This window comes from Zootoca vivipara, chromosome 7 (genome assembly GCF_963506605.1).
Source record: "Zootoca vivipara chromosome 7, rZooViv1.1, whole genome shotgun sequence".
Taxonomy (NCBI): domain Eukaryota; kingdom Metazoa; phylum Chordata; class Lepidosauria; order Squamata; family Lacertidae; genus Zootoca; species Zootoca vivipara.
The window spans coordinates 88,795,763-88,815,722 of NC_083282.1; the positions used below are offsets into that span (position 1 = coordinate 88,795,763).

At 47.7% G+C, this 19,960-nt stretch overlaps 1 protein-coding gene across 1 annotated transcript in view; it reads right to left on the reverse strand.

Moving 5' to 3' along the window:
- CHRNA4 (cholinergic receptor nicotinic alpha 4 subunit) overlaps nt 1-19,960 on the reverse strand; it is a 68,374-nt gene that overhangs the window by 8,074 nt on the left and 40,340 nt on the right. Inside the window, exon 5 of the mRNA XM_035122596.2 lies at nt 9,590-10,973. Within this exon, the coding sequence (XP_034978487.2) occupies nt 9,590-10,973 (1,384 nt within the window). The remainder of the gene's footprint in view (nt 1-9,589; nt 10,974-19,960) is intronic.

Sequence of the window (19,960 nt, forward strand, 5' to 3'; positions counted from 1 at the left end):
ATAAGGACGACATCATTTCCTTTAATGGGGGAGAAAAGCCATTCTGCAGCCAGTTAATACTGGTGCTCGAGCATAAGGGCTGCAAAGGTGCACAGGATGAATAAGCCAACTGTCCTATTTCCAGTTCAGACAAGAACATTTCATTTCCTCTCCAAATGATGGATTGCTTCCATTTATTATGCAGGACAAGACTAAATCCCCAACATTTCCAAGGTAGCTGGAACTCAGGCTTAATGTCTGCCACTCAGATATTAGACAGGCTGTGTGTCCTCTTTGGTCCCAGTGAGCAAACACAGAGTTCAGCATCCCAAGAATCTTTCTTTTCTTTTCTTTTCTTTTTAAGAGAGAGAGAAAGTTGCTTGCCCTTAAGATTGGGTCAGGAACTTGTGGTCCTGCCTATGTTGATAGACTAGAACATTGTTCTAGATCACTGGCCATGCCAACTGGGGTTGATGGGCCACAGGACCCCCAACACGTACCCATGCCCCATGACACAATGAACATGAAATTAAGTGGTAAGTTTCATAAGACAAGCGTGTCTTGGTGGGTGGTTACATGGTTTATTTATTCCTAAGAGCAGTTATGGTGCTGGAGGAGACTCTTGAGAGTCCCATGGACTGCAAGAAGATCAAACCTCTCCATTCTGAAGGAAATCAGCCCTGAGTGCTCACTGGAAGGACAGATCCTAAAGCTGAGGCTCCAATACTTTGGCCACCTCATGAGAAGAGAAGACTCCCTGGAAAAGACCCTGATGTTGGGCACAAGGAGAAGGGGACGACAGAGGACGAGATGGTTGGACAGTGTTCTTGAAGCCAGCAACTTGACTTGGACCAAACTGTGGGAGGCAGTGGAAGACAGGAGTGCCTGGCGTGCTCTGGTCCATGGAGTCACAAAGAGTCAGATACGACTAAATGACTAAACAGCAGCAGCAGCAGCAGCAGCAGCAGCAGCAGCAGCAGCAGCAGCAGTTTATACTGCCTTCTCATAAAATACCACAGCAGTGTGAAGCAATACAAACCCATGGAAAATATATTCTGCAAAAAATTGTCAAATATATACAATATGCTTTGCATGCTACATGTCCCTGGTTCAATCCCCGGCGCCTCCAGGCAGAACTGGGAGTGTCCACTCCCTAAAATGTTGATGAACTGCTTCCAGTTGGGTGTCAACAATCCTGAGTTAGATGGGCAAGTGGTCTCACTCAACTGAAGCCTGCCTCCTGTGTTCCTATTTAAACCAGCTTTTAATTCAGAACCATGAGGACTATGCTTTATTTGCAGAAGAAGGGATGCAGCTCAGCAGCGGAGCACATGCTATAGGTTCTAGGTCCAATTCACAGCATCTCTAGGTAAAGTGGAGAAAGACACCTGTCTGCAGGCAAAGGTAAAGGTAAAGGACCCCTAGATGGTTAAATCCAGACAAAGTCAACTATGGGGTTGCGGCACTCATCTCGCTTTCAGGCCAAGGGAGTCAGCGTTTGTCCACAGACAGCTTTCCGGATCATGTGGCCAGCAGGACTAAACCACTACTGGTGCAACAGAAGATGATGACGGAAACCAAAGTGCACGGAAACTCTGTTTACCTTCCCACCCCAGTGGTACCTATTTATCTACTTGCACTGGCGTGCTTTCAAACTGCTAGGTTGGCAGGAGCTGGGACCAGAGCAATGGGAGTTCACCCCATTGTGGGGATTCGAACCGCCAACTTTCTGATCGGCAAGCCCAAGAGGCTTGGTGGTTTAGACCACAGCGCCACCCACATCCTTACACCTGTCTGCAATGCTGGACAGCCACTGTAAATCAGAGTACAACACACTGAACAGTATAAACCCACTTCTTATGTGCTTCCTAATTTGCACAACCCATACAAATTTCAGAATGTAGTTTTCTTGGGGTAAAATTTGAGTTGCTTTGGTGCAAAGGGTTGATATTTGGGGGGAAGGGGGAAGCATTGAGTTAATTCTGATGCAAAACATTTATACAAGCCAGCTCAGGCTTACCCGGCAGAGTTCAAGACACTTTTCTGGGGAAATAACTTTAGTCCCTGTGGCGTTGGAAGCTAGAGAAGCAATTTTCCCTTTTCAGAAGCAACCCAAGAACAAAACAAGCATTCTAATATTATAGATTCTCTCTCTTTCCCCAAATAAAGTTGATGGAAACTCAAGGCCACTGGTGGTAAGTTATTTCCCTCCAATTTGAGTCCTCACTCGCATACTGGATTGTTTGTTTGTTTGTTGTTTATTCCATTGTATTAATTGTGCAATGGGCCTTTCCTTCGCAACACACAAAATTATGTTGACATTTGCAGCGGAGGGCAGATTCCCACCAAGTGCCACACGAGGGAGAGGCTAGAAAAACAAGCCTCTGAAATATTGCATTTTTCATCACCCAGCCTTATGTTGCCAATTAAAGGCAGCGAAAAAAGAAGAAAGAGTGGGATCAGGGAAACAATAACAGCATAATGATTTCTTCAATAACGTTATGAAAGATATTTATGAGAAAAGTGTGGCAAGAGTTCCCCCAGCAAGCAAAAAACAAACAAACAAAACGGGAAAAGAAGAAAAATAAAAGATTGCTTCTTTTATGAGTAATCAGGGGGGAAGCAACACAGAACAAATTCTATTGTGTGACTTCCAATGAATGGGACTAGTTCTATTATTATGATGGCTGCAAAGTGAGAATGCCAGTTGATGGGTTTTCTGTTTCTTGGGTAGGAGGCTATTACTGTGTTCAGATCAAATCTGACTGGGCAGGTGGCGACTGGGCAGTTCAGGATTCCTTAGATGAGGGGGAGCTAAAGTTTCTCGTCTGAGGGTGGCACAGGTCTTATCCCTGTGGGTTGGCAAAAGTGGTGGAGGGCCACATCCCACATGCTTGGAGGCATGCACACACCTCACAGGGATGTGCAAGCTACACAGACCCTGATCCTCACTCCCACTCATTGGATGATGGGGGAAGGGGAACTTTGCATCTCCATCCGGATACTGGGCTGATCAAGACACCTCAGGGCCATGTCTACTTTTTCTTCATCTACAGCCACCAAAATCAGTGGGGCCTTGGGGGACCAGGGGAAAAAAATCAACAGGGGAGACCAGATCAGGCCCCTTGTCTGGTGGTTGGCTAGCCTTACCTTAAACGAAATTATTATTCAGATGTTTGGCCAGTAAGTAGATTTCCGGTCAGTAAGTAGATTTCCTAGAGGGCTACTTTGAGAGGTGCTACCCTCTGTCTTGCCAACCTAGCAGTTCGAAAGCACATCAAAATGCAAGTAGATAAATAGGAACCGCTATAGCGGGAAGATAAACGACATTTCCATGTGCTGCTCTGGTTTGCCAGAAGCGGCTTTGTCATGCTGGCCACATGAATCCAGCCCTCTATTTCTTCTTGTTGACATGGGACGGTAATCCTATATTGGCATTCCCAATTTGGATCATCCCAATCAAGCAGAGGAACAATCAAGCTCAGCACAGTGTCTCAACCATCAATGGTAAGCGAGTCTTGGCATGCGTAAGGTGATGGGAGGGGGCAGGACAGAAAGGCGGTGAAGCCCAAACTGAAATGTCATGGTCTGATTATAACTCTGTTTTGTTTTTTTGTTAGAGGAGGAGGGTTATCTTGCCATGAAGAGTGAAGATGGATTATGGAGAAGAAACCTCTACCAGGAGTAGCCTGTAGAGCAGATGTTAAGGCTGACAGTGGTTATCACAGAGGTGGCGGTAGGAGGAGGCGTGAAGCACCCCATAACCTTATTTAATTCCAGCATTTCCTTAAAGAATCTCCAACATGTTTCTTGTTTGCTGTTACTGGTATTTTAAAATTAATGTTTTTGTTAGCTTCTTAGAGGTTTGCTGTCGAGTAGACAGTATATAACATTGGTTAAATAGATACAATAAATAACATTTTGAATAAAATTCCCAAAGTGGGTCACTGTTCTGACCCCTCTAAGGTAAAGGGACCCCTGACCATTAGGTCCAGTCGTGACCGACTCTGGGGTTGCAGCGCTCATCTCGCATTATTGGCCGAGGGAGCCGGCATACAGCTTCCAGGTCATGTGGCCAGCATGACAAAGCCACTTCTGGCGAACCAGAGCAGCACACGGAAACGCCGTTTACCTTCCTGCTCTAGCGGTACCTATTTATCTACTTGCACTTTGCCATGCTTTCGAACTGCTAGGTGGGCAGGAACTGGGACCGAGCAACGGGAGCTGGGGATTTGAACCACCGACCTTCTGATCGGCAAGCCCTAGGCTCTGTGGTTTAGTCCACAGCGCCACCTGCGTCCCTCTCTGACGTCCCTCTGGTACTCCTTTAAAAAAACAACACACACAACTATGCGGGGCATGGATTTGGCTAAAATTGATTTTGGCTAGATATGGGGAAGAGTCTATGTATCTCATTAACCTTCCCCGCCTTATAATCCAAAGCCTGGTCTGATGTACTTAAGGATGGGGGAGGGGGAATTAGAGGAATGTGTCTCCTGGAAAATCTGAAGGCCTCCTGGAAAAGCCAAGTGATCACCCCATTCTGATATAGTACTTTCTAGCAGTGGGCAGGCAAGCAAGTACTCTGAGGACACCAAGGCATTGTTCCAGATCCCCCTGGCTCTACTGTTCACATGTCTCTAGATCTCAACATGCCCCTGTTGATATCATCCATGGTATGATGAGAATCTTGGAGACCTTGAAGTGTACTCCACTCTTCTTACTAGGAAACTGAAGCTTCGTTTCCACCACACACAAAAAACAACCCTAGCCCAGCCACTTAACTTTCTCCTAAGAACTGGCCTTTGCTGCGTGGTGTTCCTTCCAAACTCAGTTGCCAGAGACACTTTTGTAAATAGTAGACAGGGGTGATAATAATTCCCTGTCTTGTTGGTGGCTTATCTAGGAAAGCAAATGTGGTCGAACTCAGCCTTTTTAGTTCTCTCTTTTGCCTTTTTTTGGGGGGGGGATCTCTTTCTTGCAAGGCGCTTTCCCAGATAATAGCTTTAGGGATAATAGCTTTAGGGATGGCTTGTTACGCTCGGCCATATTTTGATGCTCAGTCCTATGAAAGAGTTGGGCGCCACCGATGGCCATTTCCAGTCATGGTGCTCAGCACTAGATGGGGTGTTCCAGGTGAGCATCTGAGAACTGAGGTCTCTCCCCCCCCCCAATCTATTTTGCTTTCAATGAGTGTTGTAGTTCTGGCATCACAGTCCGTTTTCCTCCTGGCCTTCTTAAAACAAAAACTCTCGACAGCTACTGAAGTGAATACGACTAACTGCAGTGTGCTAAACATAGACATAAAGAAGCGCAGAGGCAAGACCCAGCATCAGTGGCTCAGTGCTGGAGACTCTGCAGGGTCAGGCTCCAGCAGCTGGAACGGCTGCAAATGACATGAAGCAGAAGAGGCAGGCAAGAGTGGAGTTCGTATGCCTGACAGGGAGCAAAAAGTCAGAGCTAGGGGTCATACGACTCAGGGCTGAGCAGGATACAGATGGGCTGGGCTGAGCTAGGCTGGGCAGGACAGATGTGGGGCCATGCAGGGGGGCACCCCAGTCGTTTTGGTGGCAAGCGTCCCAGAGCGAGAGAGTTCTTGGCTTGTAGCATACCCTTCAGCATTTCATTGAATCATAGAATCGTAGAGTTGGAAGAGACCACAAGGGTCATCCAGTCCAACCCCCTTCCAAGCAGGAAACACCATCAAAGCATTCTTGACATATGCCTGTCAAGCCTCTGATTAAAGACCTCTAAAGAAGGAGACTCCACCACACTCCTTGGTAGCAAATTCCACTGCTGAACAGCTCTTACCGTCAGGAACTTCTTCCTAATGTTTAGGTGGAATCTTCTTTCTTGTAGTTTGAATCCATTGCTCCGTGTCCGCTTCTCTGGAGCAGCAGAAAACAACCTTTCTCCCTCCTCTATATGACATCCTTTTATATATTTGAACATGGCTATCATATCACCCCTTAACCTTCTCTTCTCCAGGCTAAACATACCCAGCTCCCTAAGCCGTTCCTCATAAGGCATCGTTTCCAGGCCTTTGACCATTTTGGTTGCCCTCTTCTGGACACGTTCCAGCTTGTCAGTATCCTTCTTGAACTGTGGTGCCCAGAACTGGACACAGTACTCCAGGTGAGGTCTGACCAGAGCAGAATATTCCGATGAAAATAGGGCCGTCCCATTCCATAAGAATTATTTTACTATTCATACCCCACACACCTTACTGGGTTGCCCCAGCTACTCTTGGTGGCTTCTAACATATATAAAAACATAATAAAACAGTAAACATTTTTTTTAAAAAAACTTCCCTTCCCTACACAGGATTGCCTTCAGACAGCTTGGGTGGGGTGGATAACTCCATATCCTCTAACATTTCTCCAATGAAAATAGTGCATCAAAGTGCAAGTAGATAAATAGGGACCGCTCTGGCGGGAAGGTAAACGGCATTTCCGTGCGCTGCTCTGGTTCGCCAGAAGCAGCTTTGTCATGCTGGCCACATGACCCGGAAGCTGTCTGCGGACAAACGCTGGCTCCCTCGGCCTATAGAGCGAGATGAGCGCCGCAACCCCAGAGTCGGACACGACTGGACCTGATGGTCAGGGGCCCCTTTACCTTTACCTTTAAGGAAAAATGGGACATTCTGGGATCAAATCAGAAACTGGGACGGCTTCTCTAAATCAGGGATGTTCCTGGAAAATAGGGATGCTTGGAGGGTCTGCCTTGGCTGTAGTTATGTGGCAGGTTACAGAATAGGATAGGCTCTTGTGAATCACCTCACCCAGGCCAGCCTCACATGAGGCGACATGAGGCAGCAGCCTCGGGGAGTAGATTTTGGCTATCACAAAAGGGCAGCAAATTGTTCGTTATTTTGTTCTTGTATTTTACTGATGGGGAGAGGAACTCGTTAAGATTTTCTGCCTCAGGTGCCAAAACAACTTGGCCAGCCTTGAGCGTCATGTGCCTTAACTTGGGAGTGGGGAGATAAGGCACCACATGCTGCTGTGCCTCAGGCAGCCAAATATCTTGAGGCAGTCCTGAACCTGCCTTTGAAGCCCAGGAAGATCCAGGTCCACAGTGTCTCTTGCTTGCCCCAAAATGTTTGTGGACCTCTCCTTTTCACCAGCATTCCTGCTGGTGCAGAAGGAGTGTGGCTCTGTATCTAATCTAAGGGGCTCCCTGTTTGAGCTCAGTGGTACCCAACACTCAGTACTCAGTGAACAGCACACTGCATTGCCAAGTTGGAAAAATCCAGTTGGTTAGAGCCTCAGCTGAGCTACCAAAGTGAAAATGTAATTTAGTATGGAGGTTGGGTATGAAGAGGTGAGTTTGAAGACCTTCCTTCGAGGTATTCCCTTTATCCCATCTCACCAGCCTTTTCAGGGACCTTAGAAAAAGAAGACCCACAAGACCAATAATAAAGTCATTAATTACCTAAACTATAAAAACCAGCCAACGGGTGAGTGAACCATTCATGATTGATGCCCACCAGGAATAAGCAAATTTTATATTTTTCCTTTTGAAGGATGCAGACCCTCTGACCACTGGGCATCCTATTCAGAATAGAACTGACCCAAAATCTCACCACGTGAGCATTCATGGGACCTTCGTCCCACATGAAGGTATACAGGGGGAGAATTTCTGAAAATTCTGCGAAAATTGTAACCATTTCAGGTAGCTTTCCCTTCAAAAAGCACTTTTCTTACTTGCATTATTGTGAAGTGATTGATGGGTTCCCATGGGGCATTCCGGCCCACATTTTCATGGGAACATCAGCCCAGTTGCCACACTTCAATTGCAGTGGCAACTTGATGTCATTTTTAAGTGGAAGGAAAAGAAGTGGAAACCCCAATGACCTCATTAAAAAACAAAACAAAACTTTTAAATCCCCCCCACCTGAACGTTTGGACATCCCTCCCCACCATTTCACAACTACTGGAACTCTGAGGGGGCAAAAAATTGGATCACAATTGGCTCCGATCTCTCCCACCAAACCCTGAGCTTTTGGAGTCCACCAAACATTGCCCACATGCTTTTAAGCACTATCAAGTAGAAAGGAAAATGAGATAGTATTAGAGAAGGTTGAACTTCTGTATATGAAATTCCCTAATAGATTTAAGCACCTTGGATATTAAACTTTCCCCCTTAATCCTTGCTTCCCCTCTCCCCTACTCATACGTTCAAGCAGGAAATAAGAACGGATTGCAATTTTTAAGCTATCCACTTAAGACCAAGGGTGCAGTTGGAAGTGTACAGTATGAAGGAATGGGCCCATGTTATCATACAAATGTACTTGTAAGGGAGCCACGACTGACTCCACGTGTAAAGATTATGTGGTGCGAAGCCTCAAATGTTAATGATAGGAATTAGCTCTGTGCTGAAATGAAGGGGTGAGATTCCACAAAAAGCTTTGTCAGAAGGCAGAAAGGAGCCCAAGGGCGTACCCACCGCGGGGCAGGGAGGGGCCGCTGCCCTACTCTAGAGGCAGGGCCGGTCGGGCAGCTGCGGGCAAGAGTGGCGCTGCCGGCGGGGCTGGTGGGCAGAGGCGGAGGACAGCCCAGCGGAGCGCGAGTTCGGCGCCCGCAGCAGTCTCTTGCGCCCGAGCCGTGCGGAGTCCACACAGCCGCGCTGTGTGGGAGGGGGCAAGGGCTGACGCTCCCGACGTTCGGGAGACCTTTGCGCATGCGCAAAGCGGGGCGCATGCGCACAGCGCGGCTGTGGACTCCGGCGGCCGCCGTGCAGGGCGCATGCGCACAGCGCGGCTGTGCTCAAAGGTCTCCTGAACGTCGGGAGTCGTTCAGCGCCTGCCAGACCGCTGCAGCAACGGAGCCTCGGATAGCTTCGCGGAGGCCGGGGCTTTGCTCCAGACCTCCGCGGAGGCCCCGATCCAAGCCTGGTTCCCTTCTCTCCCCCCCCCCCCCGCCCACCCCCAGACTTCCCTCTTCTCCTCTAGGCGGCCGCTGGTTTTCTCCCCTTCGCCGCCGTCGCTTCAGGTTTATTTTGATTTCACCTGGGCTCTGTAGCCCCGCCCACATTCCCACTTTGTGGCCCCTCCCCTCCCGTGCCTTGGCCCCGCCCCTTGCCCCCCCTAGTTTTGATCCTGGGTACGCCCCTGAAGGAGCCCTTCAATGGTTTTCCTGGGACCCCTGCAAAATAAACTGTTCAATACATAGAGTAATCCCTGAGAAGCCACAATCCACCATGTGGCCACTACAGAACAAGCTCCCCCCAATAGGTTTTGTTTACTTGTAGCGCCATCATACATATCGAACAGTGATCAGCTACGTGCTGCTGTGATGTCATCTTCCATAGTACCTAATCCCTGATTGGCTAGGATCACTTGAGAAGGAAACAAAATAGAGGTGGGAAATGATGTCGAAGAGGCGGCAAAGGAGGGAAATGTTTGAGGAAAGTTTGGTTGAGAACAGCTACAAAAATAATAATAATTGAATGAATGCTGCAGGAGTGGGGACACACATAATCTAACATTATTACGATTAATGAGGGTGGAAAACATTCAGCTGCACACTAGTGGTACTAATAAATTGGATCCCGAGTCGCATACGAAAAGGTGCTGATGCAAACAAGTTACTATCATTCTTTTACTTACTGAAAAATCTGCATCTTCTGCTCTCAAGTGGTCTGCAATATAATGGACCCCCTCCACAGCCAACTTCAAGGCCGGCGACATCAGCAAAAGCTGCTGGTCTTTCGTGCCCAGAGTCTTGCTCCCTTGCCCCGAGGTGCTGGCTGACTCGGGTTTTTTACATTTGCATTTACAGTGAGTGGCTTTGGCTTTGGGCTGCTCCTCGTTGAGATGGCAGCGCTGGGAGGCTGGCGACCCGCTGGATTGCCCATTGGTCTGGGACGACTCCTCTTGCAAGTAGCAATATTGGATGCTCCTCGACCGGCAACGTATGGTCCCTTCTTCTGCTTTCACTGGGCTGCTGTACATCTGCTGGACACTGAGTGACCTGCATTTGGAGATTGAGCTGGACTGAGATTCTCCCAGAGGGTGACAGGGAGGTTGGAGGGATGTACAACTGGCCCGAATCGGCTCCGGGTGCAACATGGAATACTGGCCAGATGGTGACTTGCACACCGGAGGTGGTTTTGCTTGGTCATCAAGATGGGCACAAAAAGAGGACGTGGGAGATTGCTCGTTGCTCTGAGGACTGTTGGATGAGGAGGTAGTGAAGTTGGGTTCTACTTCTGTCTCGGACCAAAAGCGTTGAGAGTTGGCTATCTTGTGCATGGACTCGATGAGCTTCTTGCAGTTGTCCTTCACTGTTGAAGGACGCTTCATGAAGAGAAGGCGTGGGACGACGTCAAGGAAAACCTTCCTCACCCAGTCCGGCATGGTGTGAGTGCGAGGGGAGCGGTGGTGGACATTGAGCACAAAGACAGTGATGATGATGGACAAGGTGACAAAGATCATCGTGAAGAGCAAGTACTCTCCGATCAAGGGGATGACCAATGAGGTGGAGGGGATGATCTCGGTGATAAGGAGGAGAAAGACAGTTAAAGACAGGAGGACTGAGATGCAAAGAGTGATCTTCTCCCCACATTCTGAAGGCAAATAGAAGACTAAGACAGTCAAGCAAGAGATCAGAAGGCAGGGGATGATCAAGTTGATGGTGTAGAAGAGAGGAAGGCGTCTGATGATGAAGGAATAGGTGATGTCGGGGTAGATCTCTGAGCAGCACTCGTACTTCTTGATGTTGTAGTTGCCCACAGCATTGATGATCACCCATTCTCCACTTTCCCAGTAGTCCAACTGGTCTACATGGCGGTGCATGCTCTCCAGGTCTATCTTGGCCTTGTCGTAAGTCCACGAGCCAAACTTCATGGTGCAGTTTTGCTGGTCGAAGGGAAAGAAGGTGACGTCGATGCTGCAGGAGCTTTTGTAGATTGCTGGAGGCATCCATTTGATCCGCCCGTCGTAGAACAGGTGGGCTTTGGTGAGGTGGGTGACTGCGAAATCCCCATCTGCACTGTGTTAGGAAAGGAGAATAAAGCACAGGAAAGAAATCAGTAGAAGGCCTTCTCATGTATTTGTGTAAGCTCAGCAGCAGAGCACTTGCTTCACATGCAAAAGGTCTCATGTGCAATCCCTCACATTTCTAGGTAGGATAGAGAAAGATTCCTGCCTGAAAACCTAGAAAGCTACTTCCATTCAGCTGAGACTTATATTTAGGTGGACTCTGTGCAAAGGGAGCTACAGAAGAGGTAAGCGTCTTCTGCAATGCTAACCTCTAGGTAAAGGGGCCCCTGACCATCAGGTCCAGTCGTGTCCGACTCTGAGGTTGCGGCGCTCATCTCGCTCTATAGGCCGAGGGAGCCGGCGTTTGTCCGCAGACAGCTTCCAGGTCATGTGGCCAGCATGACAAAGCTGCTTCTGGCGAACCAGAGCAGCGCACGGAAACACCGTTTACCTTCCCGCCGGAGCGTTACCTATTTATCTACTTGCACTTTGATGTGCTTTAGAACTGCTAGGTGGGCAGGAGCTGGGACCGAGCAACAGGAGCTCACTCCATTGCAGGGATTCGAACCGCCGACCTTCTGATCAGCAAGCCCTAGACTCTGTGGTTTACCTCTAGGGTTGCCATATTTTGAAAAGCAAAAAAGAGGAAGCTATGACGACTCTCATTTTAAATACCCCTACTATAGGTAGGCTATGGAAGCTGTGATATATTGGCGGGGGGCAGGGGGAGGAGAAGAGAGAGAGTCTTCAGCCACCAGTTATGTCTATTTGTCATCCAGAAAATATAGCCAGAGACATTTTGACAAATTTTAAAAATCCACCCGGGCAAATATTTTACCCCTGAAAAAGAGAACGTGTCCTGGAAAAAGAGGACACATGGCAACCCTAAAATTGTTAGATCTTCAGGCACAGAATCCTGGATAACATTTTGTTAAAATATAGATTTCCAGAATCCGTTAAATAGCAATTTCGTGATGTAGGGTGGGTTGATGTGTTCACAAGGCTACATCATCCTCTGCCCAAAATACTGGTGAAGTCATAGTATGATGACTGGTTGTGTGAACCAGACATAAACAGCAAATAGTAGTAGTAATGATCAGGGATGCTGAATTGCCCTGCACCTACCCAGAGGCTCGGGAAGGAAGCTCAGACTCAGGAAGGGAGGGGGCTTTCAAAACAGCGCAGACAAGGAGGGAAATGAAACGTGAGGATCAAAGACGTCTCGCGCGATTCCCACGCCTACTTTGTTGGCGCGGAAATCATCGGAAGGCACTCCCCGAATCTGACTCAACGGGTTCTGGACTGTAGCTGTTTCTTGTATAGATGTAATAAAGACTGTAAACACCACGTTTGCTTGTGCTGGAGTGTAAGAGCGAAGGGGAAACACCAGCTTTACACAAACGTACATTATCTCCAACTGTCCAGTAAGGAAAGTCAACATGATGACCAGCACATTATACAAGGGAGAGCTCAGAGACTCAGCAATAGTGGCTGCCATAATGCCAACTTGGGGTTTGATAGAAAGGGTGAGATGTAAATGGGGATTTACTGATTCAGAGTCCATCCTCTCAGCTGCCACATCAGAGTCCCCACAGGAATTGTTGGGTTGGGGAGCAAAGTTTGTGCATGTCAAATGATGTCTTATTGATCGAAAGATTTCGATAGAATCTCAATGACCTCGCAATGTCACACATTATGTCTGCATGCCGTGCAAGTTAATTATTCAGTCTGCTTGCAAGTGAATGAAATGTCTGTCTGGTCTTTTGTCTGGAAAAAAATACTACATCCCGTTCATAATTACAACAGCCAAACCCAAGTCCAGCTGCAAAGTCCCAACCACCATTCTCTTCTTAGTTGACCTTATTTGGCCTATTTTCATCTAACTCTTTGAACTTTTGTGCACATAACCTAGCACAAAATCATTGCACGCTACATTTGGAGAAAGCCAACCCTCCATTTCTGCCAAGTTCCCCACTCTGCCTCCAGATACCCAGAGAAATAATGTGATGCATCTCTGATACATACAACCGTAAGAATATCCATATTCTTGGACCAAGCCAAAGGATCATTTCGCCCAGTATCCTGTCTTCATAGTGGCCAACCAGGTGCCCTTGGGAAGCTTGAAAGCCGGACCTGAGGTCAACCGGACTCTCCCCATTTGTGATGCCCAGCAAGTGGTACGCACCAGCATACTGCCTGTGACACTGGAGGTAGAGCATAGCCATCATGACTGCTGGCCATTGATAGTCTCATCCTGCAGTAGTCCAGTCCTCATCCTGGACTACTGCAATGCGCTCTACGTGGGGCTACCTTTGAAGGTGTCCCGGAAACTGCAATTAATCCAGAATGCAGCAGCTAGACTGGTGACTGGGAGCGGCCGCCAAGACCACATAACACCGGTCCTGTAAGATCTACACTGACTCCCAGTACGTTTCCGAGCACAATTCAAAGTGTTGGTGCTGACCTTTAAAGCCCTAAATGGCCTCGGTCCAGTATACCTGAAGGAGCATCTCCACCCCCACCATTCAGCCCGGACACTGAGATCCAGCACCGAAGGCCTTCTTCTGGCGGTTCCCTCATTGCGAGAAGTGAGGTTACAGGGAACCAGGCAGAGGGCCTTCTCGGTAGTGGCACCCGTCCTGTGGAACGCCCTCCCAGCAGATGTCAAGGCAATAAGTAACTATTTTACTTTTAGAAGACAACTGAAGGCGGCCCTTTTTAGGAAAGTTTTTAATGTTTAATGCTGTACTGTTTTAATATTCGGTTGGAAGCCGCCCAGCGTGGCTGGGGAAACCCAGCCAGATGGGTGGGGTATAAATAATAAATTATTATTATTATTATTATTATTATTATTATTATTATTATCCTCCATGAATTTGTCTAATTATCTTTTGAAGCTATTCAAGCCGGCGGCCACCACTGTCTCCTGTGGGAGGGAGTTCCATAGGTTAACTCTCTGCTGCAGGAAGAAGTACCATACTTTTCCATGTATAAGTCGAGGTGTTTTTTTTCCTTTAAAAATTATGTTTAAAATGGGGGGGGGGAGTCTTATAAACGGATAGTGCATTGGGGGGGGTGATTGGTTGCTGCCGCAAGCCGGAGATTGTCAGTGGCTATCGGGTGTGTTATTGGTTGCTTTGGCAGGGGCTTGTGTTGATTGGCTGTCGCTACGTCAATCGGGCAGGCGATGGGAGGCTTCTGCCGGTGAGGGGACAGATGCTAGGCGGCAAATGCGAGTGGCAGCGTACTTCAGGCGGGTGAGCGATTTTTGGCAATCCTCCCCCAAAAAAGCTCAACAACTATGGGCAATCTCCCCTCCCCCATTTTCTTAATTTGGAGTCCCCAAAAAATAGGGGGCGTCTTATACACGGGGACGTGTTATACATGGGAAAATACGGTGCTTTCTTTAATCTCTCCTGAATCTTTTAACATTCCACTTCATTGGATGCCCTTGAGTTTTCTTTCTCCACTTTCTCCATTCATAATTTTATAACTTCTGTCATGTTACCTCTAACTTGCCTTTTTTCTAAACCAAAAAGTCCCCAATGCTTCAAACTTTCTTCTTGATCCCCTTTCGCATTGCCCTAACAGGTGGTCTCCTTTGTTGTTCTGTTGGTGAGTGGTTGGGGCCATAGCAGCCAACTCCCGGGGCTCTTTGCCCCCCCCCTCCAAAGTTGATAGGCATTGCACCGTGTCATGCGATTGATTGTGTAGAGTGGGGCTTACCTGCTCCCCACAATATTTTATTCATTTAGAGACATGTGTGGAGCTGTGGTCTAAACCACTGAGCCTCTTGGGCTTGCCAATCAGAAGGCCGGCAGTTTGAATCCGCACAAAAGGGTGAGCTCCCATTGCTCTGTTCTAGCTCCTGCCAACCTAGCAGTTCAAAAGCACACCAGTGCAAGTAGATAAATAGGTACCACTGCGGTGGGAAGGTAAACGGCATTTCCGTGTGCTCTGCTTTCCGTCACAGTGTTCTGTTGCACCAGAAGCAGTTTAGTCATGCTGGCCACATGACCCGGAAAGCTGAAAGCGAGATGAGCGCCACAACCCCATAGTCGCCTTTACCTTTATCTTTTTAAATTCATGTTGGCACCCCTGGTTGGAACTGAGGACTAAACTAGATGATACGTGAGCTACTGAACCATCAAACAACATTAACATTCAACCCTTTATCAGCCATGTCACTCTGCAGACAGACAGACAGACAGACAGACAGACAGACAGACAGGCCGTGCATTCATAGCAGCCACCAGAGGAGAAATGATGGCTCGGAGAAGCACAGAGAGAAGAAACGCCATCGTGCATCTGCAGCAGCACAATCGGACGCCTTCCTCTGCCCCAGTTGCAACAAAACATGTCTCTCCTGTATCAGTCTCTGCGGCCACCGCAGGCAATGCAACCTTCCCACAGCTTGACCTCACCCCCAAAGGTGCATCCCTCCCTTGGCTCCCAAGACAGATGCCAACAACATCATGATGATGACTCTACCTACAGGAAGGGTTAACCCTCAGGGAGCCCACACTGACGGGTGCCAGCCCATAGCAAATGTATCCTCTAATCTGGTCCTCAGAATTGACCGCTCACCTACTGTGAAGGAAAGGATATCATCTAATAGAGCGAGCGCGGATCAGGGCCCATCTCAAGTTCTCAGAAACCTTCCGTTCTCATCATCTTCTCCTGCTGCACCTCTCAGGTGAGTGCACACACACACACACACACACACCGCCTCTCCTCGTTTTCTCTGTACCAAGAAACCACCCCACCCCACCCCACCAAAGGCACGTAAAAGCAATCTAATCCTCGTGTTGTTGCTGTCGCATTACATCTGTGCATTGAAGCAACCTGGCAGAGTTGGAAGGGAGGGTGGGGAGGCGGGAATCTGTACTTTTCACAAATGTAACATGGTTTCCCCTTGATGAGTTCTGTCTGGGGAGACGATGGCTGGAGAGACGCATGGCTTCTATGTGGAGCAGATTTAATAATTTATTTCAAGTTGAAGGCAGAATCTCTCTTTTCTGCAGGCCTTTGCTTTCTGATGAGAGCTATTGCTTCTGCAAAAACCTGCAGGAAAAAGGTTCTTTCCACACTTTCAGTTCTGTTCTGCTACCTTCCTCTGTTCCACTGTGGGTTTAAGTAGGAAATCCAGTCCTCAAACAACATTAACATCCCTTTATTCAGTTTGGATGCTCAGTTTGCTACAGCTTTAAATTTCTTGAGTTCCTCCCATCTCCTCCTAGGGTGTTTTCCTCTGCTCTTAAAGTGTGGTATAAATATTCATGTTGGGCAAAAGATTCCTGCATTGCAGGGGGTTGGACTAAATGACCCCCGTGGTACCTTCCAGTTCTACAGTTCTATGATTCTAAGAAGTACAAAGTTTGGAGGTTACCTAATTCCCGATCCACACACTCATCTGAGAAGGGTGGACCAGGTATCTCATAGAGAAATTTGCAAGAGACACCAGGTTCAACCCGCAGCATACAAAAATAAGTGGAGAAGGAATTAAAACGCCTGTCAAGAATATTGTAGTGCTAGATTTCCTGCATTTGCTAGCAACAGGGGTGAGGGATAGGGTCAGTCTGCTTTTTGCAGGAGACCTGCTGCACTGCTCCGAAACTCACTTGTAGATCTGAATGCAGCTCTCGGATGGATTACATCTTTCTCAAGATTTGGTGTGCATTTTCCATTCACAAAAAGCATCCGCAAAAAAAAAGGGTTTTTCACATAAGCAAAAGGCGCATTTATGTAAGAAGTGTGTGGCTTATATAAAAAGCACATGAGCAATGTATACAATGTAATGGCATACAATAGGATGAAACAGACCTATACTTTGCTCGCGAGACTGAAATGGGGTAGAATTAGCCACTCGAAACATCCCTGCCACATCAGCGCGGGGTTGGACTCGATGACCTCTGAGGTCACCCCAGCTTTATGATTCTGCGATGATATTTTCCATGTCAGAGGTTCATGGAGGGGATGGAAGTGGAGAGAAGCAAATGAATGGAAGGAAGGGGCAGCTGCGGCAAACCGTGTTGCTCCAATTTTCTAATACTGGAAGCCATTATTACAAGGTTTGTGGATTTCCTTGCTTTAATCTAATCTAATTTTTTTTTACATGTGGGGAAAGCATGGGACTGTGAAGAGCACAATGTGAGCAGGAGTGGGAGATGAGAAACAGGGGGACGAAGGGAGCTTTCACTTTTCATGATCCAAATGAAAAATGACTGTTCCGGAGAACTTTACATAATTGGTTCCTAGTGCCTGACCACAGGAGGATAAAGGAATTCCTAAAGCAGGTCATTGCCTCCTTTGCATGTTCCCCAGCTGTCTTTTTCTGCTATTAATATCAGACCAGTACACAGAAGGCAGCATTAGAGATGGTGTTGTCAAAAGCGATCTCCAATGTGCTTCTGGATTTCCACCAGGAGTGGAAAACAACCCTCTGCACCTCCATGGTTTGTATCAGCAAGACAGAATGTGTAAGCGGAAGAGAAGGAAGGGAGCGAGGAAAAAATGAGACGTTTGACAGGCAACGAGTCACACAGTAAGATGAAGGAAGAAAAGACCAAGTGTGGACCTGTGGTTGGACTAGGAAGACTCAGATTCAAATCCTGCCTCAGTACAGATGGGTGAATCCATCATTTTCAGCTTCTCCCGGGTTCCCCTTTTCCCATTCTTAAGTTCAATTCCCCACATTTCCATGCCAGTGTGCGATCCCTCAGCACTTCAGTGTGCATTTCTCTTAATATCCTTGTGTGTGTGCAATTAAGTACAGCACTTAAAAAATAGGACGGCCTTAGGTGGCCGATCCCTGCTATACAGATGTCTTCTAAAGGTTGTAGAGTTAATTATCACCTTGGCTCAAGGGTCACATAACTCCATACCCTACAGCATTTCTCCGATGAAAATAGGGACGCCCTAAGGAAACGCATTTAATGCATGCATGTAATGGGAACATTATAGTTCCCAAAAACTATATTGTCAGGACGTGGGTGGCGCTGTGGGTTAAACCACAGAGCCTAGGGCAGATATCCCCAAACTGCGGCCCTCCAGATGTTTTGGGCTGCAACTCCCATGATCCCTAGCTAACAGGACCAGTGGTCAGGGATGATGGGAATTGTAGTCCAAAACATCTGGAGGGCTGAAGTTTGGGGATGCCTGGCCTAGGGCTTGCCGATCAGAAGGTCGGAGGTTTGAATCCCCACGACGGGCTGAGCTCCCGTTGCTCAGTCCCAGCTCCTGCCAACCTAGCAGTTTGAAAGCACGTCAAAGTGCAAGTAGATAAATAGGTACCGCTCCGGCAGGAAGGTAAACGGAGTTTCTGGGTGCTGCTCTGGTTCGCCAGAAGCGGCTTTGTCATGCTGGCCACATGACCTGGAAGCTGTACGCCGGCTCCCTCGGCCAATAATGTGAGATGAGCACCACAACCCCAGAGTCGGTCACGACTGGACCTAATGGTCAGGGGTCCCTTTACCTTTACCTTACACGGCATTATCTGTGACGTTATAGAACTTTGGCGTTTTGATCTGCCATGTCCCACCAGATTTCAATCACCCCGTGAGTGTTTCTGCTCCCCATGAGAGTGACGGGCTTTATGACACCCTTGAGAGGGGAAAGGGTTCTTGCTGGATCTTTAGCTATTCCAAGAGCAGACTCTTTGCATTGTTGTATTATCTCAGCCTTGGAGTTTTTGGGTCCCCCCCCCCTCGAGGGTGGCCTCAAATCTGTTCCTCAGCGTTACGTTGGGAATGCTCCCCCCCCCCACTTAACTCATTAATATGTAGCTCTAATTTCCTCCATACCCAATATTTGCTGAACAAAGGGTTTCTTTAATTGGAGGATATTGCAATTTGAATGTTAACAGTTGTGCCTCTTTAATGTTTAGCCAGGGGCTAGATGATGGGGGAAGCTGTATTTGACTAACCTAGTTCTGCTTCAGTTTCTATGCATCCAGGAAGAGCACATGAGCAAAGTGATGTTTCTGCCCGTGTGCGGACCCTGCGAGGCATTTTAACAGGAGAACTTCCCCATGGATTGTACTATGAAACTATATTGTGAGACGACAGTCAACGAAATAGACTTGTGATCTGCAATCCTTGATTCACTCACCTGGGAGCTACAGTGGTGCCTCGCTAGACGAATGCCCTGCTAGACGAATTTTTCGCTAGACGATTGGGTTTTGCGATCAGAGGTTGCCTCGCAAGACGAATTCATTTTGCAGGAAATTCGTCTAGCGAATCGCGGTTTCCCATAGGAATGCATTGAAATTCAATTAATGCATTCCTATGGGCAAAAAAATTTTTTTAAAGAAAATTCAATGCATTCCTATGGGATTCACAAGACGAATTTTTCGCAAAACGAATTGACTCACAGAACGAATTAAATTCGTCTAGCGAGGCACCATTGTACTCCCATTAAAATCAGCTGGGCTTGCTTTTCTGAGCAGACTTCTACAGTACTGCACTGCAGCAAACGAATTTGAACCCTGATCCCTCTGGTCTGTCCAGTAATCTTTTAAGCCCAGTGCACTGGCTCTAATTATTATTCAATGTGTGTCCCAAGGAGCTCAAGGTGGTGTAGATGGTTCTCCACCTCCCCATTTCATCTTCACAATAACCCTGCGAGGGAGGTTTGCTTGAGAGATGGTGACTGGTCCAAGGTCACCCAGGGAGCTTCGTGGCTGAGTGGGGATTTGAACCTTGATCTCCCAGGTTGTAGTCCAGCACGCTAACCATTGCACTCCAAAGGCAATGGGTTGTGTTTATTAGCTCAGTCCTGCATGTTTACATGGTAATCCTTCAGGCAAGCTCCTTGCAAGACCTCTGCTCCTCAAGCCTTGCAGAAGCCACAAAGGTAGCAGAATAAAAGGAGGGGTTTCTAGCCAGCCAGTCAGCTGTCCAGCTAACCTCTCTAGGAAGATAGAGTCTATGACACTCCAGGTCTGGTAGACTGCAAATGTTTCTGTTGGCTCTAGAAATATCACTATTTGTTTCTAAA